This window comes from Vidua macroura, chromosome 7 (genome assembly GCF_024509145.1).
Source record: "Vidua macroura isolate BioBank_ID:100142 chromosome 7, ASM2450914v1, whole genome shotgun sequence".
In the NCBI taxonomy this organism is placed as follows: Eukaryota; Metazoa; Chordata; class Aves; order Passeriformes; family Viduidae; genus Vidua; species Vidua macroura.
The window spans coordinates 9581721-9603857 of NC_071577.1; the positions used below are offsets into that span (position 1 = coordinate 9581721).

A 22137-nucleotide genomic window follows, 5' to 3' on the forward strand; every position below is an offset into this window, starting at 1 on the left:
GAGGGACTGCCATTTCATTTTACTGAAATCCACTTAGAGTAGAGAACACCATAAATTATAAATACTGTGTAACCACCACAATGAACATTTTAAATTATGAATGTCTTCTCACTTACGAAGCATTCAGTGATAGGTAATCAATTTTAATGCTAGATTTAATATCAAGTTAGTCAATTCTTTCATCTTTCATTTTCCTCATGATTGCATGAGGCAGTTTGTTTTTATTTATGAATATAATAACTAAATGTATATTTGAAAGCAAATAAATAGGCTCTTAAATGCATTGCAAGCAATTATTTTCTTTCATTTAAATTAAAGAACTTTGTCATTTCATTAAGCAAAAAAATGAAAGAAAGTTATTAATAATGCCCCAAAATTATCCAGTAGTTTGTGATTTTTGGTATCTTTTAAGACAATGGTGTTTCATTCCATATTAAAGAGTTAGGGTCTGAATTTGTTAATTTGACAGCCACTTATAAACTCCCTTGTTTTATTGTTGATTATTATTGGTACAGTGAATAAGCATATTGCTTAAATAGCACTTGTGCTGCAACAAAGCTATATAATATTGATAATTATTGATATTAATTAATTTCAATAATCACTGTTGGCTATTAATTCGGACTTTTATTTTATTGCTTTATTTACTCCTTTATCTTGAAAATGAAAGCCCCAAACATTTCCTGTCACAAATGTTTCAAATTGCAGTAAGAGCCACCTAAGAGCCTGTTCAATACCTGCATCCCTTCTGACACAAAACATTTCTATAAATGGATGACTGTTGGAACAGGATGCCCAGGGGGTTGGAGCCCTCTGTACTCTTGGAGATGCTGGACCTTCCCTGAGCATGGTCCTCAACAGCCTCAGCAAATTGGATCCTGCTTCAAGGAGGAGTTTGGATTAAGCTCCTTTCCTTTTACAGGATTCTTCCATCAGTTGTGCAGCCAAAAATTAAAACGAAACATATCAACAAACCAACCAACCACCCAAAGCCAAGCACATTTTTAGGAAAAGGTCTTTCTCAACTCCAGGCCCACAGCTGTTCCCACCAAGCACTATCGAGAGGCACCTTTCAGGCAGCTCCTTTTAAACCAGATCCTGTGGAGATGGTAAATCAGAGCTCTCAAGTGTGCTGGTGTAGGAGGAACTCCATGCAGTGCAACTGTCAGGTTGAGAATGAATGAAGGAATGGACTGGTGAGGTTTTCAAGTGACTTCAGTGCAGAGAAAAATATAAAAATATTATCTTTTATACAAATTGATAAATAAAATTAATATATTTTATTAGCTATATTATTTATTAAAGATACAATTATTATATTTTATATAAACATAAAATATTTTAGAGCAGTTTGAGTCAGTTAAAACAATTATCATCTAATGCCTGGAATAGCAGTGTATGTGGTGACACCTATCTCCTTTTTTACTACATGAGCAACAAATACGTATGAAGGAACAAAATTACAAACAATTCATAAGACAATTGATTGCCTGTTATGGTTTACAATTAATTTTTTTCACTTTTCATTCAAATCAACTATAATTTCAAGTATGATTCTGCAAAGTCTCAATTCTTATCAGAAAAAAGTGTTGCAAAAATTTCTTTCCCCCTATTTCCACATACATTTATTTGTCACATTACATTATACTTATTGTCACATTACGTTTCTGTAATGAAAAAGGTCACTTTAGTTTTAAACTAAATAATTGGTGGTTTTTTCTGAATTAAAGCTAAAAATATCTGTACTGCTGCTGCTCTGTCTTCAAAATTAAAGTAACAGATCTATATTGTGATTTTTTTTTTTTTTGTCAGAGTAAACTTTTCAGATCTGCTGATAGTATTTTCTGAAATAAAATAGCTTAAATGAAGCTGAATATCCGACATGGGGAATAATACCTTGTTTGAGCCCCTTTCTAAGTATTTTTGGGTGGATGGGGAAAGCTTCCTTCCACGCAGATAGTTTTGGTATTACATGCTGTGAACATAAGATAATCGTCCCTGTGATTTAGTACAGATTTATGAAACTATGTTTTAAATTTTCTTGCATTTTTCATATCACACTGTTGAATCGTTCAGAGATGCCAGTGGCATACAACAGCTTTCTGAAGCTTTTCTTGGCCATAATAAGCATTTTGATTTATTTATATTTTTTTAATCTTTTACGGCTGGAGCTCCTTATCTGGCAGTCCAGCTCTTCCACGTGCTGAGGTCTAGGGAAGGGATTGTTCAGTGGTCAAAGGAAAGTTTAAGCCTTGATCCTTGACACCTAATGTGATAAAAGAACACATTCCTTTAAGTGGCATCACAGCAGTTTGTAAAGAAATGTTCAGTTTCAGAAGCCAGCTACAGATGGCTAAAAGTTGCTTCTGTTTGTGCTTAAACAGTGCCTTGGATTTTCACAGCTTGTGCTTTCCTTTTTGTATTTGGTTGTCTGCATGCTGTTTGTGCTCTCTCAACATTTGCAGATGTGCTCCAGTGGCTCCCCTGTCACTCAGGTTGTTGACTGAGCCCTTGCTGGTCAGTGCCTGGCCCCAGCAGCTGGTGCAGGACTGCAGCAGCTCCACCAGCAAGGGGATTAAACGAGGATCTCCTTCCCAGAGCAGGGGGTGCTGCAGGGACCTGTGCTGGCAGGGCACAACCAGGGCACCAGAAACACTGGCATCGCTCTGGGCTGCGTCCTCTGCTCCCTCGGAGCCCATCCCAGTGAAGCCAGGGGGTCTAGGCAGGCACAGAGTCAGGCTGGCAGTGATCAGGAGGGGGATTTCCATCCCCAGGAGAGGAGACTTAGGGGCTTGTAGAACTTACTGCACGTGTAGTGTGACAGACAGCACACGATGTCACTGTCATGCTCTGTATGGTAAGATACTGACCCAGGACAGAATGCCTTTCCCACCTGGCAGTAACTGGGAAGCCATGCTACTATTTGCATGCACTGCCAGTCTATAATTTCTTTATTCCTGCTTATGAGGTACATTGATTAATCATTCTAGACACATTAGTCTTCCCATTAGTTTTTAATGAAATGAAGAAGGGAGAAAACACTTCAGGAAATTTGAAGTGCAGCAGGATTTTATATTATATCACTTGATTTGTATGGCTTGGGTTTTGTTTTGGTTTCTTTTTTTAAAAAGCAAGCCAATTCTGCTCTTTTTGACAGCTCAGTCTTCTGATTCACAGATCATTTTCCCACAAGCAGGACCAGATTACATTTCCTGTTTTCACTTCAGTTTCAAAAGAAAATAGAATGTGAGAGCATCTTTAAACTGTGGATGGATAACTTAATACGTGTATGGGTTGAAGCATCTGGTTCACTGCACATTGAAAAAAAAAAATTCAACATGTTTCAGTTCTAAACAGATACATCCATGCTGCCATTTGAAATAAACTTTTCTAACTTCCTGTTGTCACTGAAAATAGGTTTATAGCTAAATATGAAATAAAACTATTTGCTCTGGATCAAATGTAATACTATCTAGACTTAAAATTCAGATCCTCTTTTACTTCTAAAATGTTTTTAAAACATTTTGTCTGTAGTTTCACAAACTACAGACAAAATGTGATATGCCAGGCTAGACTGCAATGTGTGGCTTTGCTGATAGATTTACTTCTCGAAAAGGAGTTTGCCCCGTGCTCATATATTGAATTCTTGGGTAATAGTGTTGAACACTTTCTTTGCAAAACATAATACTAAAACACCTTAATTTGCTGATCCTTCATATCAAATGTGTACAAATTGATGACCTATCCAAAAATCCATGCATGGTCTATCTAAGAGAAGGAAATGTAAGATTAAAGCTTTATTTTAAGCACAGAATCAAAAATATTTTGACTTGATAATTTCATAAGAGAGAACGTCTTCCCAGCTGAAATATCTGTTACTAATTGTTTTAATAGTGAATTGGAGTATCAGGGAGTTTATTGCAAGTCTTCAGATGCTCTATTATATAAAATCAGAAACAAAACCAAAACACAAGAAAAAAAACCCAAACCAAAACAAAAAACTTCCATATTAAAATTAACAGTAGTAATAATTAAAAAATTTAGGGGTGACTTTTCTCTCTCCAGTTGATAAGTAGTGCAAGTTAAAGGCTTGATTGGGATGTACAAAGGGAAACTCCTTTTCTGGTGATTCTTGCTTGTCTTTTTGCAGGCTAACTAAGGGTTTATTTGAGGACATATTTTAAAATAATATTGACATAGTGAAATGGGGGCACAATATGGGTGTGAATAATGCAATTACCTACCCTTTGCATTTTTGCAGTATGTAAATGGGTGAAAAGCATTGGCAGCAATAAAATTCTGCTTTTCAGGGATACAATTGCCATCAGGATTCTCTCCTTGCTTCGTTATTAGTATCACTTTGAAAATTTTTCTGTAGCTGCTCTAAATCTAGCCATATGGCCAAATCAACGTCAATCTAATTTAGGTGCTTTTTCTGTCAGTTCATAAACTCTATGGGAAAAATAAAATTTCTTTCTGAACCTATAAAAGAAGCCATTAAGGCAATGAGATCATAGTTGGAAATGAAAGAGAGAAAACTGGATTGTATAATGAAGTACTTTTGCATAAAATATATTGTGAAAGTTGAACATCAAATTACCAACCTTCACACTTTTTCTCTCAGGATATTGTAGCTAATTAGATTTACATTTGCTCAGCACATTCAGTAAATAATAAACTGCTTAGTGATCATGTTTTCTGCGTTCGGGTCGATGGTTTTGAGCAGTCCTCCTAGAGCTTTGAGAAGTTTTAGTCCCTCAGATGAGTGTGTTTGCCAATGCAGAAGTGTTATGCAACAGGAACTATCACTTTTTTTGGTGTCCTGAGTGGCTCTGTCGAGGACATGCAACCCCAAAGGAAGAGTTTCCTTAGTTTGCCTCTCGAGCTGCGCTTCCATGTGCCATGGGAAATGTTGGCATGGGATGTTCCCTTTGTCTCACTCCTCTGCACGCACTGCTAACATTTCTGTGCCTTGTGTATCTGTTGTTTACTTCTCAGCTGTTTCAGCGGCTTGGCAAAGCTTTAATCACTGGTCTTTTTTACATTTGGCCTTGATTATGTGAGGACCATTGGATTCTCATCCCTCTGTTTGCCTGTGGGGACAGTGCTGCAGTTTGTGTCACCGGGAGGCTTTGGATGCTGCTGTTGTGTGTAGCTGCAGCCTCCAGAGCTCAGCAGAGCCCCGGCACAGTGGGCTCACATCATGTCTTACTTGCTGCTCTTTCCATTGCCAGTGCTGCCCAAAGCTGCCAGGGCTCCCTGAGAGCACTGAAATGTGGAGAAAGCAGAACTGGAGGGCAGCAGGAAGAGGTGCTGGGAGAAGCAGCCCCAGAAGGATCAGTGTTCTTCCATGCACCGTAAATATTGCCAAAGAAGCAGTGTGGAATTCCTGCTCCTACGTGAAGGTGGTGCAAAACCCCTCCAGTTTTAAGCAGAGCATTAAAGACACTGATTGATTAGCCCTTTGCTCCAAGGTTTTGTTGTGACCTAGAGGCACAGGCCACCTGCCTCAGTGACCCTCATTGGAAAGCTTTACCACGCCCACGGGAAAACCCCAAGATAGATGTTGGAACTGCATGCAGGTTTCAAAAACCATTTTGGAATGTGTTTATGCATATCACTTGATTTCTGTTTCCACCAAGATTGCCAAGTGGGAAAATGCACATGTTTTTGTTGGGGTTTTTTGCCTATCTTCAGCTTGCTTAGATTTATAATATTCTGTGTTTAGTTGTTTGAGCGCTTCTTCATGAGGGCATCAAATTCTGCTGTATTTATAATGTTAAAGAAAATGAATTTGAAATTCCCTATGGCATATTTCACATCACTGAAAAAGTACTAAATGAACTGAAGATGTTAATTAATGGAACTGCTAATGCTTACACAGTAATTTATTAATTAGTAAGTTATGCAGTGTTCTTAGAAGTCCTAAATCTCAGGAAATGAGCAGGTTCTTGACTAAATGCATAATTTTCAATACAAAGTCACTCACCATTCCCTGGAATGTCATTGCAGTTTCCTGCTGTGGTAGTTCTGTATATCACCAATTTGAATGTTCTAAGGAACAAAACCATTTTCTAATTTATTCTAATTCATACTTAAACGATTGCTATGTGGGTGTGACAGAAATTGCAATCAGTGTCTAGAGACACCTTGTAAAAGAAGCAATTTTGAAGTGATTTCCCAATTAATAAAATCTCAATCACGTTACATTTTCTAGTATGATGCAGCACAAAAGTGTGTCTTCAGCACCCTTCTCAGTAGAATGAGTCAAAAATAAATCCTGTGCTGGCACATAGTTATATCTGACCATAAAAGAGACCAAGTCCACTGAACTAGTATGATAATTTCATGAAGTATCATTTCTTATTCTTTTCTTATGTTGATGGAATGAGGCCCAAATTGGGGCGTTGTATCAATGCCACTATTACTGCAGGTCTGAGTGGAAGCCTCTGACAAAACACAGTTGCTGTATAAAATGACAATTTAATTATTTTTATTATATTTTCTTCCTTTATAATTTGGTGTAAGAGAATTAATTATCAGGAGCTACACCCTCTTCAGGTTGTATTCTTTAAAGGTCTCTGCCTTTCTCCCCTGCACTTTGTGCATCTGGTGACATTCCCTGTTTTCCATGGTTGAATACACTTCCCTGCTGCCACTGTGGTGTCTGCGGGCTGCTTGGCTCCAGAGGGCTGTGAGCAGAAAGCTCATCAGCCTTGCAGATCCTTCTGGGCCCTGGGATGAGAGACAGAGCAGCACTCCCAGCACCTGATGGGTTCTGTGCTGCTCTGAAAAGGAAGAATTCCTAGGGAAAATCCATGTCCTGAGCAGGTGCATTCCCAAAACTGTTGTAGGAAGCTGACCACCCCATAGGGTGTGTGCTGTCCTGAGTGTCACTATGAGACCTGTGACTGCTCCAGTTCAGGTCTCAGATGACACCAGGGCTGTATATTCTGGTTTTGTATTGAATTTTTCCATTGCCTGGATTTGATACATGTTCATCGTGCTCAAGGCTTTGCTGCGTGGTCCTATGTGCATTTTGCTGCTTTCAGTGTGATGTTTTCATGTGATATCCATGCCTTCTTGTGAAAACTACTCATCTTTTGCTGTTTTGCATTTCAGGAGAGTATTTGGCTTTCTTAATTACACTGTGTTTAGTCTTTTTGAGCGTTCGTTATTCTGAGGGCTGTTTTTTTTTTCCCATAGTTATGTATGACAGCAAGGATTCCTTGGCAGTAATGCACAGTAGCACTGCAACTCTTCTACCTGTAGCCTGGCTATACTCTTGAAATAATAATTAAAATTCTTTCCTGTGGGTTTTTTGATTTCTTTTTATTGACTACCATTCCAAACCCTCCGTTTCATAACTCCAGTATGGAAATTGTTGAAGTTGGGATGAAAATCTTTTTTTTTTTTTTTTTTTTTTTTTTCCCTTTAATGCTGAATTGCATGTTTTGAGTAGGGAATTTTGTGGGTTGTTTTGATATTCTCAAGTGTGGCAGTGTTACTACATTTAGTCACCTGTACCCTTAGCCAGGTTAATCTGTAAAGCAAGAAGCTGAGACTCATTTTAAAAGGATAGGAAATGTTTTGTTTTATACATAACACTGAAAAAAATGGTTTAAAAATAATTGAATCCTGCTCTACTGAGTTCTGCAAACTTCTGATGAAATAATCATGACCTATCCATTGTGTAACACTACAAGGGGAGCAAAAGCAAGATTCAGAATTCTTGCTGCACTCATCTGCCACTGCCTCAGCCTGGCAGTCACAGATTAGGCAGGACAAGGTTTAGGCAGGACATCTCCAGCCCAGGTGCCATTCCTGCCTTCTCCATGTGGGACTTGGGGCCAAGAAGAACTTTCTGCACAATTGTGCATTTCCTTCTGTTAAGTTCCAAAGATTAATCTGTCCTCTGAAGATTTTAGTTCAATAATGAGCTGTTCTTTTGGCATTGGTGGGATATAAATGGTAGATTTTTCCTAATCAGTTAGAGAAAAGTCTGACCTGAGCATTAACCAGCACAGTAACTCTTCTTCCCAGACTTGTGCTTATTGCTTATTTACAAGTGCAGATGTGAGAGATTGCTGATTGCTTATTGGATTTAGACATTTCTTAGTATGTCATACACACACACTATGAGAAAGATGCCTGCCTTCATTTTATTTGGTGTAATGATCAAGGATCAAGTTGTCTTTGTTCCACTTGCTACTGGGTTACCTCTTAATGTGGTATATCCTTATATTTTGTTGAAGTAATTTCAAGTTTTGTAACTATAGCAGTGAACAGCAAGTTGCTGACAAGCTTTTTTGAAATATGAAATGTGTTTCTTTTTTTTCTTCTCTCCCTGACATTACCACGTTCTGCTCCTCAGAATGTTTTCTCTTTCTGTGATTCCTTTTCAGCTGCTGCACATAAAGTGTGATAATGATGAACATATGTTTCAAAGACCCTCTGCTTTTTTCTGGTGTAACAATGAGGATTCACCTCCTTGTTTAGATATCTCTTCCATTACGCTTACTCCTAGGAGTTCTCCTGACTCTAGACTACCACCTGGATTGTTAATACCACCACCTTCAAAAAGTGGTCTTCCAAAGCCTGCCAGTGAATACAGCTGCCCAAGACCTCGTGTAATCTTGCTGTGCAAAAGCTTTTTCAGTTTTAGTTTTTTTTATTTTTAGCTTTCTTTTGTTCTCTGTTGTGTATTAACTTGTATTAAAAATGTGCATTTTGTACAGTGGCTAAAGGATAGGGTGAATGAATCTGAGGTTCTCCAGGGGTACTCTTAAAATATGGAATTTGTGAAGAATTACTCTTATTTCTACAGAGCTTTTTCTTTCCCATCCCCGAAACATAAATTCTTACTTTTCCAACATGTTTAAATTAGTCCATTAATTAATGATGTCTATTATCTGTCAATCTTTTGTTAATTTTTTTATATAAAGAATAGCAATTCAAAACAATTCTGAAGGTTCAACTTCAAGGGCTTCTTCCCCCCACGAATTAATAGAAAAGCAATGGTCCATTAAATAACTTTTAGAATACTTTATAAAAACTGTGCAAAATGAAGGTTAAAAATTATTCTCAAAAATGAAATGGGCATATTGCCTGCTTTTTCATATTCATGTGCTTATACTCAACTTTTCTTCCATTTGCGAGTAATATTTGGCTTTATTTAGCAACCATCCTGGCTTTCTGCATGTGTTCACTAAGTAAAAATGCTTCTTGTGCTCATATGTATTCAAAATACACATTTCTTAACTCACTTACAGTTTTAATTAAGCTATATCAGTAGAATCAAAATAGCCAGTAAGTGACTTCAACAAAATTGAATGTAACTGGGAGATGAGTCTAAAGTTTGGGTTTTCTTTTTTTGCCTGAAAGGCACATTTATAACTGAATGTAAGTGCTGTTTATCTGTCTTCTAGATAGCCATAAACATTTAGCAAATAATAAGATTCTCCATTAGCACATATGATCTCCAAGACATTCTAGGATTACTCGTGGGTGTTGATGGAAATGGAGGTTGATGTAAGCATTTATTTGTACCCTAAACCTGACCCCACCTTCCTGATGCCAACAAAAGCCTGTCTACAGTCAGAACAATTTCAGAAGAAGGAATTCCTTATTGTGTTTATTTTGGGTCCAGCATGTCCATTGCCCTGCTTGGAGTGGGAGCAGATGACATCCAGCCATCTGCCAGACTTGGATTATCCTGGCTCTGTGCAGGGTTAGTGCAAGGCCCATGGACACTAACAGGAGCCTGTGGTGTCTGAACTGTGCACTGAAATCTTTTCACAACACATGATCTTTGAAACTCCAGCAGTAACTCAAGTTGAGGACAGTAAGGGTTCTGAAAACTGGTTCTTTTATGAAGTTGATTCACTTATGGTCATGTTTGGGAATAGCAATTACTGACAGTTTGGAGTTTGGGGTTTTTGGGGTTTTTTAAAGGCAAAAAATAAAAGCAGCATGTTAAATGTAGATTTTTTTGCTTGCTATGATTCTGTATATCTGGGAAGAAATACCCCAGGTTCTTTTAGATACTGAACAGTTATAGATCTCACTCCATCCAATTTTAAAATGTTAATCCAAATTTAAATAGGCATTCAAAACTGTTAAGGATCACAGAACCTCCAAGAAATAGGAAATGTAGGACTTGAGAGCCCCATGTTATTTCCTCCTTCAGAGGAAGGCTGTGGATCAATAGTGCTTCTTAGCAGCCACTGCAGAGAACCTCCAGAGAGAAATAGGTGTGGTTCAGGGCCACCTGTAGACTTGGCTTAGGAATCTGTGATGTGAACTCGACCAGGGCAGCTGCAGGTCTGCAGCACAGGCACTGAAGAAAGCAGCATTCCAAAATAAGGGTTTATCCATGAAACTCATGGACAAGCAGTGGTAACCTGCTTGCCAGGTTATCATATTTGTGTATTCTGAATAAAAGGATCCATGTGACTAATTTAACTTGTGCTTCAAAATTTCTGCGTGGATAGTTTGTGCAAACTGAATCTTGTTTCAAAGCTGCGGGCTTCTGCTGTGCCTGGCTGGCCTTTCTAATACACAGGGCACTGTGGGGGTTTCTGTATTGTCTCAGCAATAACATGAACATGCAAACTAGTTTTGCCTTCAGCTTGTCAGTCTCAGTTTTAATCTATTTCATCCTCTGTCTTCAGTGTTAAGTATATTTAACTTGACTGTGCCTCACTTGTGCCCTGAAGTAGTGGACTGGTGGCAGGAGGAATGAACCATTCAAAACCAAATACGGTTGTAGAGCTATAGTAATTGGTGGGTTTGGGGTTTCTTGCTTGGTATTTTTTTTTTTTTTGAACCCTTCCAAATTCCTGTGCCTTTTGAATGAAATCTCCTCAGTTTTACCTTTGAGGACAACGGGTTTCTTTTGGATATTATTATTCAGTATATCACGTCTAGATTATTACTTATGGAAAAACACATTTAAGCTTTGATCATACCAGTTTCTTGAAGCTGCCAAATAAGAGATCATGTAAAGAAGAATTAGTAAACCAAAAATACTGGGATTGTATCCTTGAACTTGTTTCTGTGCTGTCCAGAGCAGAGCACATTGTTGTTGCCATATTACCTTGACTGGGTCTTGTGAAGGTGTCTGAGCTCGTATGTTTGCAAGAGAGCTGCTTGTCACAGTTTTGTCAGGTGTAACTGGGATACATTTTCAATTGAAAATGGAAAAATTACAATGCTGCTTTTGTACTGGGGAGTTGTTAGCATGTGTCAGAGTCTGTACTGCAAATGCCATTTGCTTGGTGTCAGGAGCTGGGGTTTGCATGCTGATGGTTGTTTTTAACTTTTTTTTTTTCAAAATGTGACTTATCTGCATGCTGAAGAATTCAGTATTGTGATCTTTTTCATGTGAAATATTGCCCTAATATTTATTGTCCTTATTGTAGGCAGGCAGTGTGACACCTAAATCACCCTCCACTGACATCTTTGATATGGTTCCCTTTTCTCCCATATCCCCTCAGTCATCAACACCTACTCGCAATGGTACACAGCCTCCTCCAGTACCCAGTAGATCTACAGAGATCAGTAAGTTTTGTAACCACTGACCTACTTTTTGCTTACATTATTTTTTTTAATAAAGCATCTTTAAAGTTTTGCGTACGTTTTGCATGAAAAGCCAAATAGAGTTTTGGTAAATCACGTTCACTAATGCCGTTTCATCTTTATACCATCTTCCCAAAGTCCTTGATGTTGCTGCCAAGTTGCATTATAAACAAACTTACTGTGAAACTATGACATATACACTTGGAAGGAGTTGGGTTGGGGATTTTAACTTGGCTTTTCTTTTGCAGTCTCTTTTCTGTACTTCAGGGAATACTTTTACTTCCTGTTAGTTCTTTCTCTGTCAAGCCATTGTTCTAGCACCTAGAGCCTGCATTTCTGGGGAAGGCAGCAGGTGAAGTAAGTATGGTGATGCTCAAGGGAGAGCCTAAGAAACCCCTCAGGGAGACTTGGAATGCTGTTTTCAACACTACTTTTCATACCATGCACAACTTTGTTTAGATGTAGTTGATGAACCTCTCCAGATCTGCCAACCATCCTAAAAGATCTTCAAAAGTTTATTAACAACAGCAATTTCATTTTGCAAAGGGTCGAAAGCACCTAGGGTAAGGTTCTTGAATTCACTGGAAATCTTTTTGGAGTCCAGAAAGTCTTTTTAAAAGCTTTGGAAATCCCTTGAGGGAGAGGAGAGTGGGACGTGCACAAGTGATGTTAGAGTTTGTGGAAATTCCAGTCAGTGTATCTTCTGTTCCTGATGCCTATTTTAGAGTGGATAAGGGACATTTATGTTACTGCCTGCCACCATATGAACACATTTGAGGAGATTGTGCTGTTTTGGGGCATGTCTTTAGAACTCCCCAGTGAATGGGAGCTGTGCACAAAAACAAAAATGCATTTTATAACTTCAGTCAGTGAATGTCTTCCCTCCCCAAGCCCATATCTGATGCACTGTTTGGTTCCATTGCTCAGAATATCCGTCACCTTCTAAGAAGCAAATGTTCAGGCTCTCAATTCAATAAAGAGCCCTGTTTTTTTTTAAGGAGAATATTTTCAAATAATTAATGGATTGCTGCGGGATTCTCAAAAAATATGCTAACAGAATTTTACATCTATCAAGTATAGTTAGTATTTTCATATAATTTAAAAGAATATTAGAATATTCTAAAAGAATATTAGAATAGAACTGCTCTATTGAGAGAATTTTATGGGTTTGCAATAAATAATTGAAAGATTGCTTCTCTGAAACTACAGGCAATGCCTAAAATAAATCTAAATGTGCATATAGAGCTTCAAGAATAGCAACTTAACTTGAATTGAATTATAGGTCAAGATTTTATTTTTTTACCCATTGTCCTACCTCAGTTCCATAGAAATCTTGTGGGAGTCAGCACTCAGTCTTGAGGGATCTTGAAAATTCCAGCTATATGGGATTTATGTAATTGTTTAGACAGTAGGGTTTGTAATATAAAATAAAAAAAAAGTTGCTTATTAACAGTGGTATCTATTGTTTAAAGTAGTTGCTGCTTCTGCACTTCACAGATTTGCCTTCAGCTGAGATGACATAGTTCAGAGATGCCACTTCAGGGACAGATTACAAAGCCCATCGTGGTCTTTATACTTTTGATCCCTGCTCTTTCGGTCTGTGTCATGGTACTTTCTGTGTTGAAAATTACTGTGTTCATCAGCTGTTAATGCTTTTTGGCATATTTCATAGTGTCATTGAAACAGGAGAGGAATATTTTATCATCAAACAAGGGCTTTACTGTCCCAGATGAAAGTTCAGCTCCCATAAGCTTGTTCAGTCTGTGCAATGTCCCATTACTGTAACAATGTGCAATAATGCCTTGCTTTGTGGTGTCACTGCTGCCAGTACCAGCAAACTGGCATTTCTTTCTCCAGTACAAGTCAGAGGGCTCGCAACCAAGAGGAGCCAAAGTTTGGAGTCTCCATTTTCTGAGATCATCTTTTCCTGTTTCTATCTCTACTTTTGTTATCACTACGCTCAAGCAGAGCTGGTTTGGTGAAATTACAGGGTGATTTTGATGGATTTTATAATTTTGTAACTTTCACCTTTCTCACATTCAGTAGTGAAGAAGGGGAATGATGAGGGTTTGCCATCTATTTGTTAGTATCACCTCATTTATTCCTTTTGCCTAAGTGGGGCCTGTTACCCAGGGAGGGCACTTGTGCTGCTTAAGCAAAATGTGCTTTTAAAAGCCAAAGTTCATCTTACTTGCCCACTGGCCAGTAAGAAACCAGCCAAAAATAACAGTGCCCTGGAAAGGCATGGACACTTGTAGGAAACCTGCAACAATACCTTGCATTCCTCCAAGGAGTAGTTCCATAGGTCATTGCTGGCACCAGGATGACAGTTCAGCTTCCCATACAGAGAAATGTCCAGAGATAGAATTTTGCTTACCAGTTCTTCCCTTGGTAATTTCACAGGAAAAACAATTGTGGGGTGATAAATGGTACCTCTGGCTTTGCCGAGCTCACAGCATGTAATTTTAGATACCCCATCTTTTAATACTAGAGCAGAGCAACAGTGACCTTTTTAATTTTTTTTTTGAAAGACAGCTATTTCCAAAGCATTTAGGCTTTAAAAATGAATTCATTCTTGAGATTTTGAGTTAGTATTCAGCAGTGTTCCAACAGGACTGCTCAGTAAATGTCTGTTCACTACTGGCTGTACCAGCAATAGCAAACAAATGAGGTTTACCTATTTAAAGGAGAAAATGGCATAACTTTTGTTGCAGATTGGTCAAATGCACACTGACTCTTTAGGTACTAATTGCAACATAGTGTAATGCAGCTAAAAATGCAATGCTAGAGATTGCATGCTGCTTCTTCTTCATGGCGTAAGGGGTTGTAAATGTTCTTGTAAGTTAACTGAATGGTCAGAATTAGTTCATTAATTTTATTTCATTAAAGGAGGAATTAACTTATATTTCTTGTTGGCACAGCATTAGTTTCATATCTCAGAAAAGTACTGTAGAGGATTATTCTCTATTGAGTTGTTCCAGATGTATTTCACACAAATGCACCATGAACAATCCAAGGTCACAACTGGCAGATGCAGAAATCTGCTCCAAGGTGCTCTTTTTCTGCAGATATTTAAGAGTATTTTGTCAGAATAATGGATGTAATAATTTCCAATGAAAAAAAAAATATGGAGTAGCCTGCAGCTAAAGGAAAGGCTTTCTGGATTTCCCTGTCTCAGTTTATGCCAAATATTTCTTTGGGTGCTTATCTCTCAGTGTAATTCATTTTTGTCATCGCAGCTGCTCCATCTGGGCAAAGCATCTATCAGCATAGCTGTGTGCCTGGATGAGAGCTGAGGTAGAGTTTGGGATGTCAAGTGCAGCAGAAAAGCCAAATATTTGTATTTTTGCTTAGTAATTGCTAATTTTGAATTTATCATAGAGTGCAGGTTGCTATTCTCCAGTATTATGTGTTTGTTCTCCTGAATGTCAGGTCCCAGAATTTATTACTTGTTCATGTTATCCTGTGGTCTGAGCTGAGTATCTAAAGCATCAACATTTCATGGCTTTTGAATTTGTGGGTCAATTTTGTAGCCTGTGAAATTATTTCCATCCAGAAATGAATGAGAAAGGGAAAGGAAATTATTTGTACTGTTTGAAAGGATAATTTTCAAAGGCTTCCTGGTTGCTGTTTATTGGAGAAAGAAATGCCTGTCTATGCTACAGTAATTTGGGGGAGCGTGCCAGGCAAGATATTCTTGTTATAGCTAGTTTTCATGCAAATACTCTGGCCTGAAATAAAAAGTTACCAATTTATGCCATCTGTGCTAAAACAGAGCAACCCCCCCCCATCATGAGTGGAATGAACACTGGTGGATAAGCTTATGGATATCCCAAGGAATAGTGCAGCCCAGCAGAGGTGAAATCTTCACATTTCTCCATTTTACAAGTTCTTCAGCTTTTGTTCTCGAGGCAAATAATGACAATGCTACTGAAAATATTCCATGGAACTTTGTCCCTCCCTGACTCCTAGCAGTGCAGCCTCTCTTATAACACTCAAACTTTAAATGCAGAAAAGCAGCTGTTCTGTGGGCTTCTTCAGCTGAAATGGATAGCAAGTTATGATAGGGATAATTCCCCAAGTGATAGCCAGAAACCCAGCTAGGTAATGCTTCTTTATTTTGAATTTGATTCTGTGCAGGGTTTACTAGGCTCTGTCACTTGGAATAAGTCACACTCTGGTTGGTTTTACATTCTGCCTTGTATACAGTATAAATTTGGAAATCTTTCACATTAAAGAAAGGAGTGACATTAAAGGAGTTAAAACTTCTGCTGTTCTCCTGCTAATGAGCTCAAAAAGGCTTTCATTAATAAAAGCCCAATAATGAGGCATGAATGAGATAAAAGCCATAATAGTGTACAAGAGACTTGCTTTTAAAAATAGTCATAAAACATAATTCAATACAAATTACATGCAGAAGTTTTGTCCTTCACCATTTTTTCCTAAATACATTCATAGAAAGTTTGCTAAGCCCTGGTGTTGGAACTGTCTTCTTTCAATTGTCTGACCACAGAGAAAGCTGTCAGCTCCTTTTAAAGGTAAAAAGAAAGAAAATGGACCTACATAATGAACCACAGACTGTTGAGGGTTATAAAGCAGAATCACTTTTTTGCCCAGTTGAGGTTAGATTGCAAGTCAAAGCTGCTACATGTCTGAAGGTTATTTGCTAGGAGCATCAGAGCATTTCAGGACACTGGTTATACTGGAGCAGACCCATTTTGGCAGTGAAAGAGGCAAAGGATGAGGGAGAACCTAATTTTTACATTAGATTATCCGAGTTAAAGTCTCTCTTGCACGCAGGTGGTCTGCCTTTGCCAGGAAAGACTGGATTTCTGCTTGGCTCTAGTGGACTCTTGGAATAAGGCTCTCTTATCTGGGCCATCTCCTGGTCCCGTGTGACAGTTTGTAGCTGTTTAGCCACAGTTTTTTAAATATGTAATCAATTAAAGTTCTGGTCAAATTTTGGTACTTTATGATGGGAATTTCTGTACTTTATTGTGGCAGCAAATGACAGTAGTTGCCAGTTATTTAAAATGCCTGCTGTGCAGCCTGATAACGCCTAAATGATAAGGGCAAAGCCCTGACAGACTGATATGCACAATAACTGTTGAAGACCCCAGAGAACACAGGTGTAAAATTCTGCCTCTAAGGATGCCAAAATCAAACCAGCTGTGCAGCTGTAAGCAGGTGCTGCACCACTGATGAGGGGACTGGGAACACTGCAATGGGGGAGTTGGGTCCAGCAGTTAATTGCCACCCAGACCTCAGGAGTTAAGGGTGAATTTTGTGCCTAACTGTCCAATCAATTCAGGGTTACTATTGCTCCCTTACTGCCACGCTCTAAAACTAAAATTGTTTTGAGGCAGGCAGAATGCTTGTCAGGTTTCTTGCTAGGCAGCCATGAAAGTTAGGAGAAAGGATATCTCCTAATGGTTCTGGTTTTCTCTCCACCAATGACAAGGCTGTAGGAACTTGGTTCTGTAGATTCTGCAGTCAGTGGGTTGGGTTAGCAAAATTTTTTTTTAACTGCTCTAGTTTAATCCAGTGTGAGATGGGAAAAATGTCAAGAGATGGAGCCTTTAAGTGTAGGAAAGAAAAATCTATTACTAAGAAGGAGGGAAAAACGCCGAAAACCTGAAAAATCAAAAAATATTTGACCAGGCAGATATAAAGATCTATGCTGGTCTAATATGAAAAAAGAACCCAATTGTATTGGAGGTGTTTCTTCTTACCCAGATGAAAAAAAGAAACACCTCCTCTCCCTTTGACCACTAGAATGCAAACTGCAGTTAACAAAAAGTCAGAAACTTCTGGTATTGAGAAAGAGAAATTTGCATTCATTCTATTTATGCACCCAAATTTAGTGGAATTTTAGCTTAAGTGACAATTCATGGTCCTGTTTTGGTTTTTTGGGGTTTTTTTAAATTACTTTTTCTTTCTTGATGTGATCTTTTCCAAGTTTTTAAAACTCTGATGGTTTCTAGTTTTAATTACTGCTAGCTGTTCATTAAGGAACTGTTTCAAACAAAGGCCTTGCCTGCGTAAGAGTATTCGCTTGTCTCACAAAAACATCCTTAACCTGAGGAGTGGCAGACAGGAGACACAAAGATTAGTTGGTTGATAATTTGTTGTTGACATGACGTAGAGATGAAATTTGGCAACTCATGTCCAGTTGCTTCCTCTTCATTTTTGAAACTCCTTCTACACACAGACTCCAGAGCACACGTCAGTATATGATGCCGTCTCCCAAGAGCAGCAGCTTCTCAGCGGATCTCTAGAAGGCACAAGCATTAAAGGAAGATAAAGAGAGGCTTAAACAGAAGTCCAGTGGTGTTCTTGGAAAAATATTTGAGTATTAATGTTTGGGAAACTGCCTGGCTTGCAAGTTGGGATGTTAAAAGTTGTGGTTAATGAGTGGTGTGTCTGGTGGTGCTGTTCCTCAGCTCAGAAGGAGATGTGAGGTGGCTTTTTCAGAGTGCTGCTGTCGTAGCCCATACCTGTTCTCCCAGTGACTCACTTTTCTGTCTTTGCAGAGAGAGACCTTTTTGGAGCAGAACCTTTTGACCCTTTTAGCTGTGGAGCAGGAGATTTCCCTCCAGACATTCAGTCCAAACTAGATGAGATGCAGGTAACTACTGACTTACGTGGGTTTTGATGGCTCTGTGCCTATTCTTGAAATACGTGCTTACCATATTCTGAAAACGTGTTCCACAAAGCACACACTAATGCAGAGACAAACCCCTATTTCTGACTATTCCTTCTGTAAGTTTATCTCTTGGTCTTTGAGCTGGAGTTTGGGTTTGCCTCAAGTGCCTCACCTGGTACCAATACAGTCGGCTACACTAATGAAGGCTTTCTCAGCAGTGTAACCAAAATGGTTTGGGAACTGTTACCTGAGAAGGGACTGAGAGAGCTGAAAAAATGAGCTGAGCCAAGAGCCCTCCAGATCCCTTGATCTCCAGCTGCAGCAATCTCCACCATCCCAATGTAGCCTCCTCTTTCCCTCAGTGGCATCACTTTGTTTTCTCTCAGCATCGGGCAGACTTAGGTGCTTCTGAGGCCATGGCAATTTTGTGCTGCCTTTAAAAACGGTATTATGGCACCCTGGGGCAATTAAACTCTGGAGAATTGATTCAAGAATTCTGAACTGTTGTGTTTGTATCAGAAAATTCTGAAACACTCAACATTGTCCATTCAGTTATTGACCCAATTGTGAAACAATTCCAGGAGAAAGTTCTGAAGTTTTGGAACAAATTATTCTCTGCAGTCAGGCTTTCAAAACTTCTAGTTTCTTGCCAGCTTATCTCTAGTATTTTTAAAGCAGCCTGCCAGCAAAAGTAAAGGCTGGAAATAATGGAAACTTGAATTTCTAGGATCCTGGCTCCTCAGCAGAAAGTGTTCCCAGAGTTTCCAGCCCTCCTGTCTCTTAGGAGCCCACAAAGTCCAAGAGCTTTTGCTCTTGGGCTCCTTTTCTTCCTCTCTCCTGCCTAGAGAGCAGCAGAGGCTTTTTTAAATGGTTTAAATAAGATTGAAATACCATTTCATTTTCCAGAGTACATTTTCTTTTCTTTGTCAGTTCAGGATGGTTCCACTGACAAACTCTACTCACAGTGAAATAAGAAATTTAGCTTCTTAGTCCCCCATATAATTTCAAAGAGCAGCTAAAAGCCAAAACTGCAAGTCTTCTTTGCAATTCCAACAGCATGCTGGTGTTTTGTGAATGCCATAATGTTGTTCCAAGCCCTTGAACACGAACCCCAAATCTTACAGCACCTCCCATTGATATATTAACATTTCCATTGTTTTAGGGAAAAATAAATTGTAGCAACTGTGGTTACCACTAATAACAGTATGTCAATATTTAAATGTCACATATTAAGAGTTCCTATTTTGGTAATATTTTGACAATATTTGGAATTGTTTGCCTATAACACTACAGAGTGCTGTCACCTCATAAAACATCAGGGAATGGAATAGTAAACGTTTTTATCAAAGATGTTTGAAGTCATGAAATTAAAATCTCCCATCATTGTTTGTACTCTCTTGATCTAAAAAAAGGAGACAACCATTCAATAACAAAACTCCCGAGCATTAGGGTGTTACTGTGTCCTCTTGTGAGGAAAGGCAATCCCCCCCCCAGCATATCAGCTAAAAATTATATTCACTAAAAATTAATTAGTTGGCCTTTATGTAGGCACAAGACTTGACATTTATGATCCAGCTGAGAACACGTGTACTACTGAAAGGGTATAAAAAAGCCCCATATTCTAACCTGAGCCAAAGCAAAGACTGTACAGTTATTTTACTGTGTGATTGGTGCAAAATACAGATTGAAACATGCTTTTCCTAATGTCTCTTTTATCTTCTTGTGCTTTCCTGGGTGCACAGCGTCAGCGATGGTTGGTATATCATATTTTAATAATGGTATTTAAAGCAATTACAATTGAAATGTGCACGTGTTTGTCATGTGCACGTGTTTGTCTTGTGTTTCTATTTTTATGTATATTTGTTTATGCATAAAAATTTCAAGATTTATGTTTTGTGTATAGAACTCTGAGTCAGGGCTGTTTTCATTTTTAGAGGCCTACAATCTCTAAGTTAGGGACAGCTGATGGTTGTTTTCTTTACTCTGTCTTGCCAGGTGCTAATACTAAGCCTTTGTTTTCTCGGCTGTTTGTTTTCCATGTGTACTTGTGAAATCTCCAGTTGTCATTAGCAGATTGTCACCTTTAGAACAAAAACCTTTAGTACAGAGATTGTGTTAGTGCAATCTCAGTTTGAGAGCAAGTCTTTGTTTGGACATAATGATTTAAAACTTTTCAAGGAGCAGAAGCAGCTGTGCTAGTCTCAACAGCTGTTAGACACAGCCTTTGAGGAAGGTGAGAGCACAGAACCTAACAAGCTCTGGAAATCCAACAACGAGAAACGTGGAAGAGAAATGTGGGCCTCTCTTCTTTTCTGAAATGCAGTGAATGAGTCTGTCATCTTTGCATTATGGAAGCACAGCCTGGGTTTCAGTAATTTTGTATTCCATTAGATCTGTGAAGGTAAGTGTTTTACAGACAGCAAATAGTTCCAAGTATAAACGTCCTGCACCGTGGTGTTGAATAGAGCTCAGCATGCAGTGAGGATGTGCCAGCCTGATTGGAGCAGCCCAGCCCAGACTCTCTTAGCCTGTTTCATGTGAGGTGCCTCAGCACACACACCCCGTGTGCAGAAAAGCTGTCCTGATCTGTCCTTGTGCTTTTGGGAACAAAGTGGGAGAGGAGAGCACAGCACAGAAAAGGCAATGGAGAATAAACTTGAGTAATGGGTGCTTTTCCTTTGCATCCTGCATTCTGAACTTAATGAGATCAGATGAAGTTCCCTGGCCTCTACGGGAACACTTATTTTTGAACTTCAGTGAGGATCCAACTTTCACAGTTGAGCTTTCTATTCCATTTCTCAGTCCAATCTCTGTTGATCTTTCTGGAGAGCTTAAAACTCAAACATTTGCAGAGATGTGACTTTTATAGCTCAGGCCTCTCTCTGATGACTGTCCAACCTCCTGTTTCCCTGCACCCTTATGCTGAAACATATTTTCATCTTTACTTTGACTGTGTCTAGACATTAATAAAATGAATGTCTACTTTCCCAGAAATCTTGCAGTGAGGAGAAGTTTCCCTGGATCATGAATCACACCAGCAGCAGCTGCTATAATTTATTAAAATCTCAAGGTAGTTAATATCAGACAGCTTCCAGGAGCTGCAAGCCATTCTCCCTGCATGCCCTGAAGCAGTCAATAGACTTGACATCTTTCCATCTCAAATAAGTTATGCTCAGCTCTGTAAATGCTCTTCTTAGAGATATGTAAATTTGTCATTGCTTCGTTGGGTTTGTGCTGACTTAAGGTCATTGAGTGAAGTCACTGTGAAGTGATAAGTGAGTGAACTTCTGAGCCATAAGATTGACTCTGGCTAATTTATCTTCTGATAAAGTGCAAGTTCCTACTGCTTGCTGGTTTTAACCAGAATAGTACACATCCTTGAATCAAAAAAAAAGGCTGGTTTTGGAAGAGGGATTGGGTTTTAGTTGTTTTGAGTGAAAACAAGCTTTGCTCCTCTCTTTAGGGCATCAGTCATATCCCTTAGTACAATACCATTACTTAGTAGGCAGCTAAACTGCTCAGTCCTTGTGTTAAAATGCCTCTAAAGTAAAAAAGCTCCTTGAGGAGGACATGAACACAACAAAATAAGGCACAATATAGATGCACACTTCATAGCCCCTCTTGTTCCCTCTCCTGGCCAGTGCCATGGGGTGGCCTTTTTCAGCATTCCCTGAAAATCAGCAAATCAGGGAGATTTTTTTGACTGTGTGAAGTTTCTGTTTCCTGAAACTTTAAAGTACATGGGTTTTAATGAACAGGCAGAGTTATGCTAAGAACACACATTATTAGAAGCTGAAGGGTTTGAATTTCACAAGGCAAAATATTTTAAGTGCTGTGGATTAAAATTAGTGATGCATTTTATATATATACATAAACTATAATGTTTACCAATAAGCTGACTCTATAGGTCA

General features: G+C 38.7%; 1 protein-coding gene across 4 annotated transcripts in view; it reads left to right on the forward strand.

The window, feature by feature from the left end:
- GULP1 (GULP PTB domain containing engulfment adaptor 1) overlaps positions 1-22137 on the forward strand; it is a 146519-nt gene that overhangs the window by 118864 nt on the left and 5518 nt on the right. For 2 of the 4 annotated variants that reach the window (XM_053982936.1, XM_053982938.1), the window contains 3 exons: positions 8406-8630; positions 11424-11562; positions 18114-18208. In XM_053982936.1, coding sequence (XP_053838911.1) covers positions 8406-8630; positions 11424-11562; positions 18114-18208 — 459 coding nt within the window. The remainder of the gene's footprint in view (positions 1-8405; positions 8631-11423; positions 11563-18113; positions 18209-22137) is intronic. The other 2 variants (XM_053982939.1, XM_053982940.1) reach the window with 2 other exon arrangements.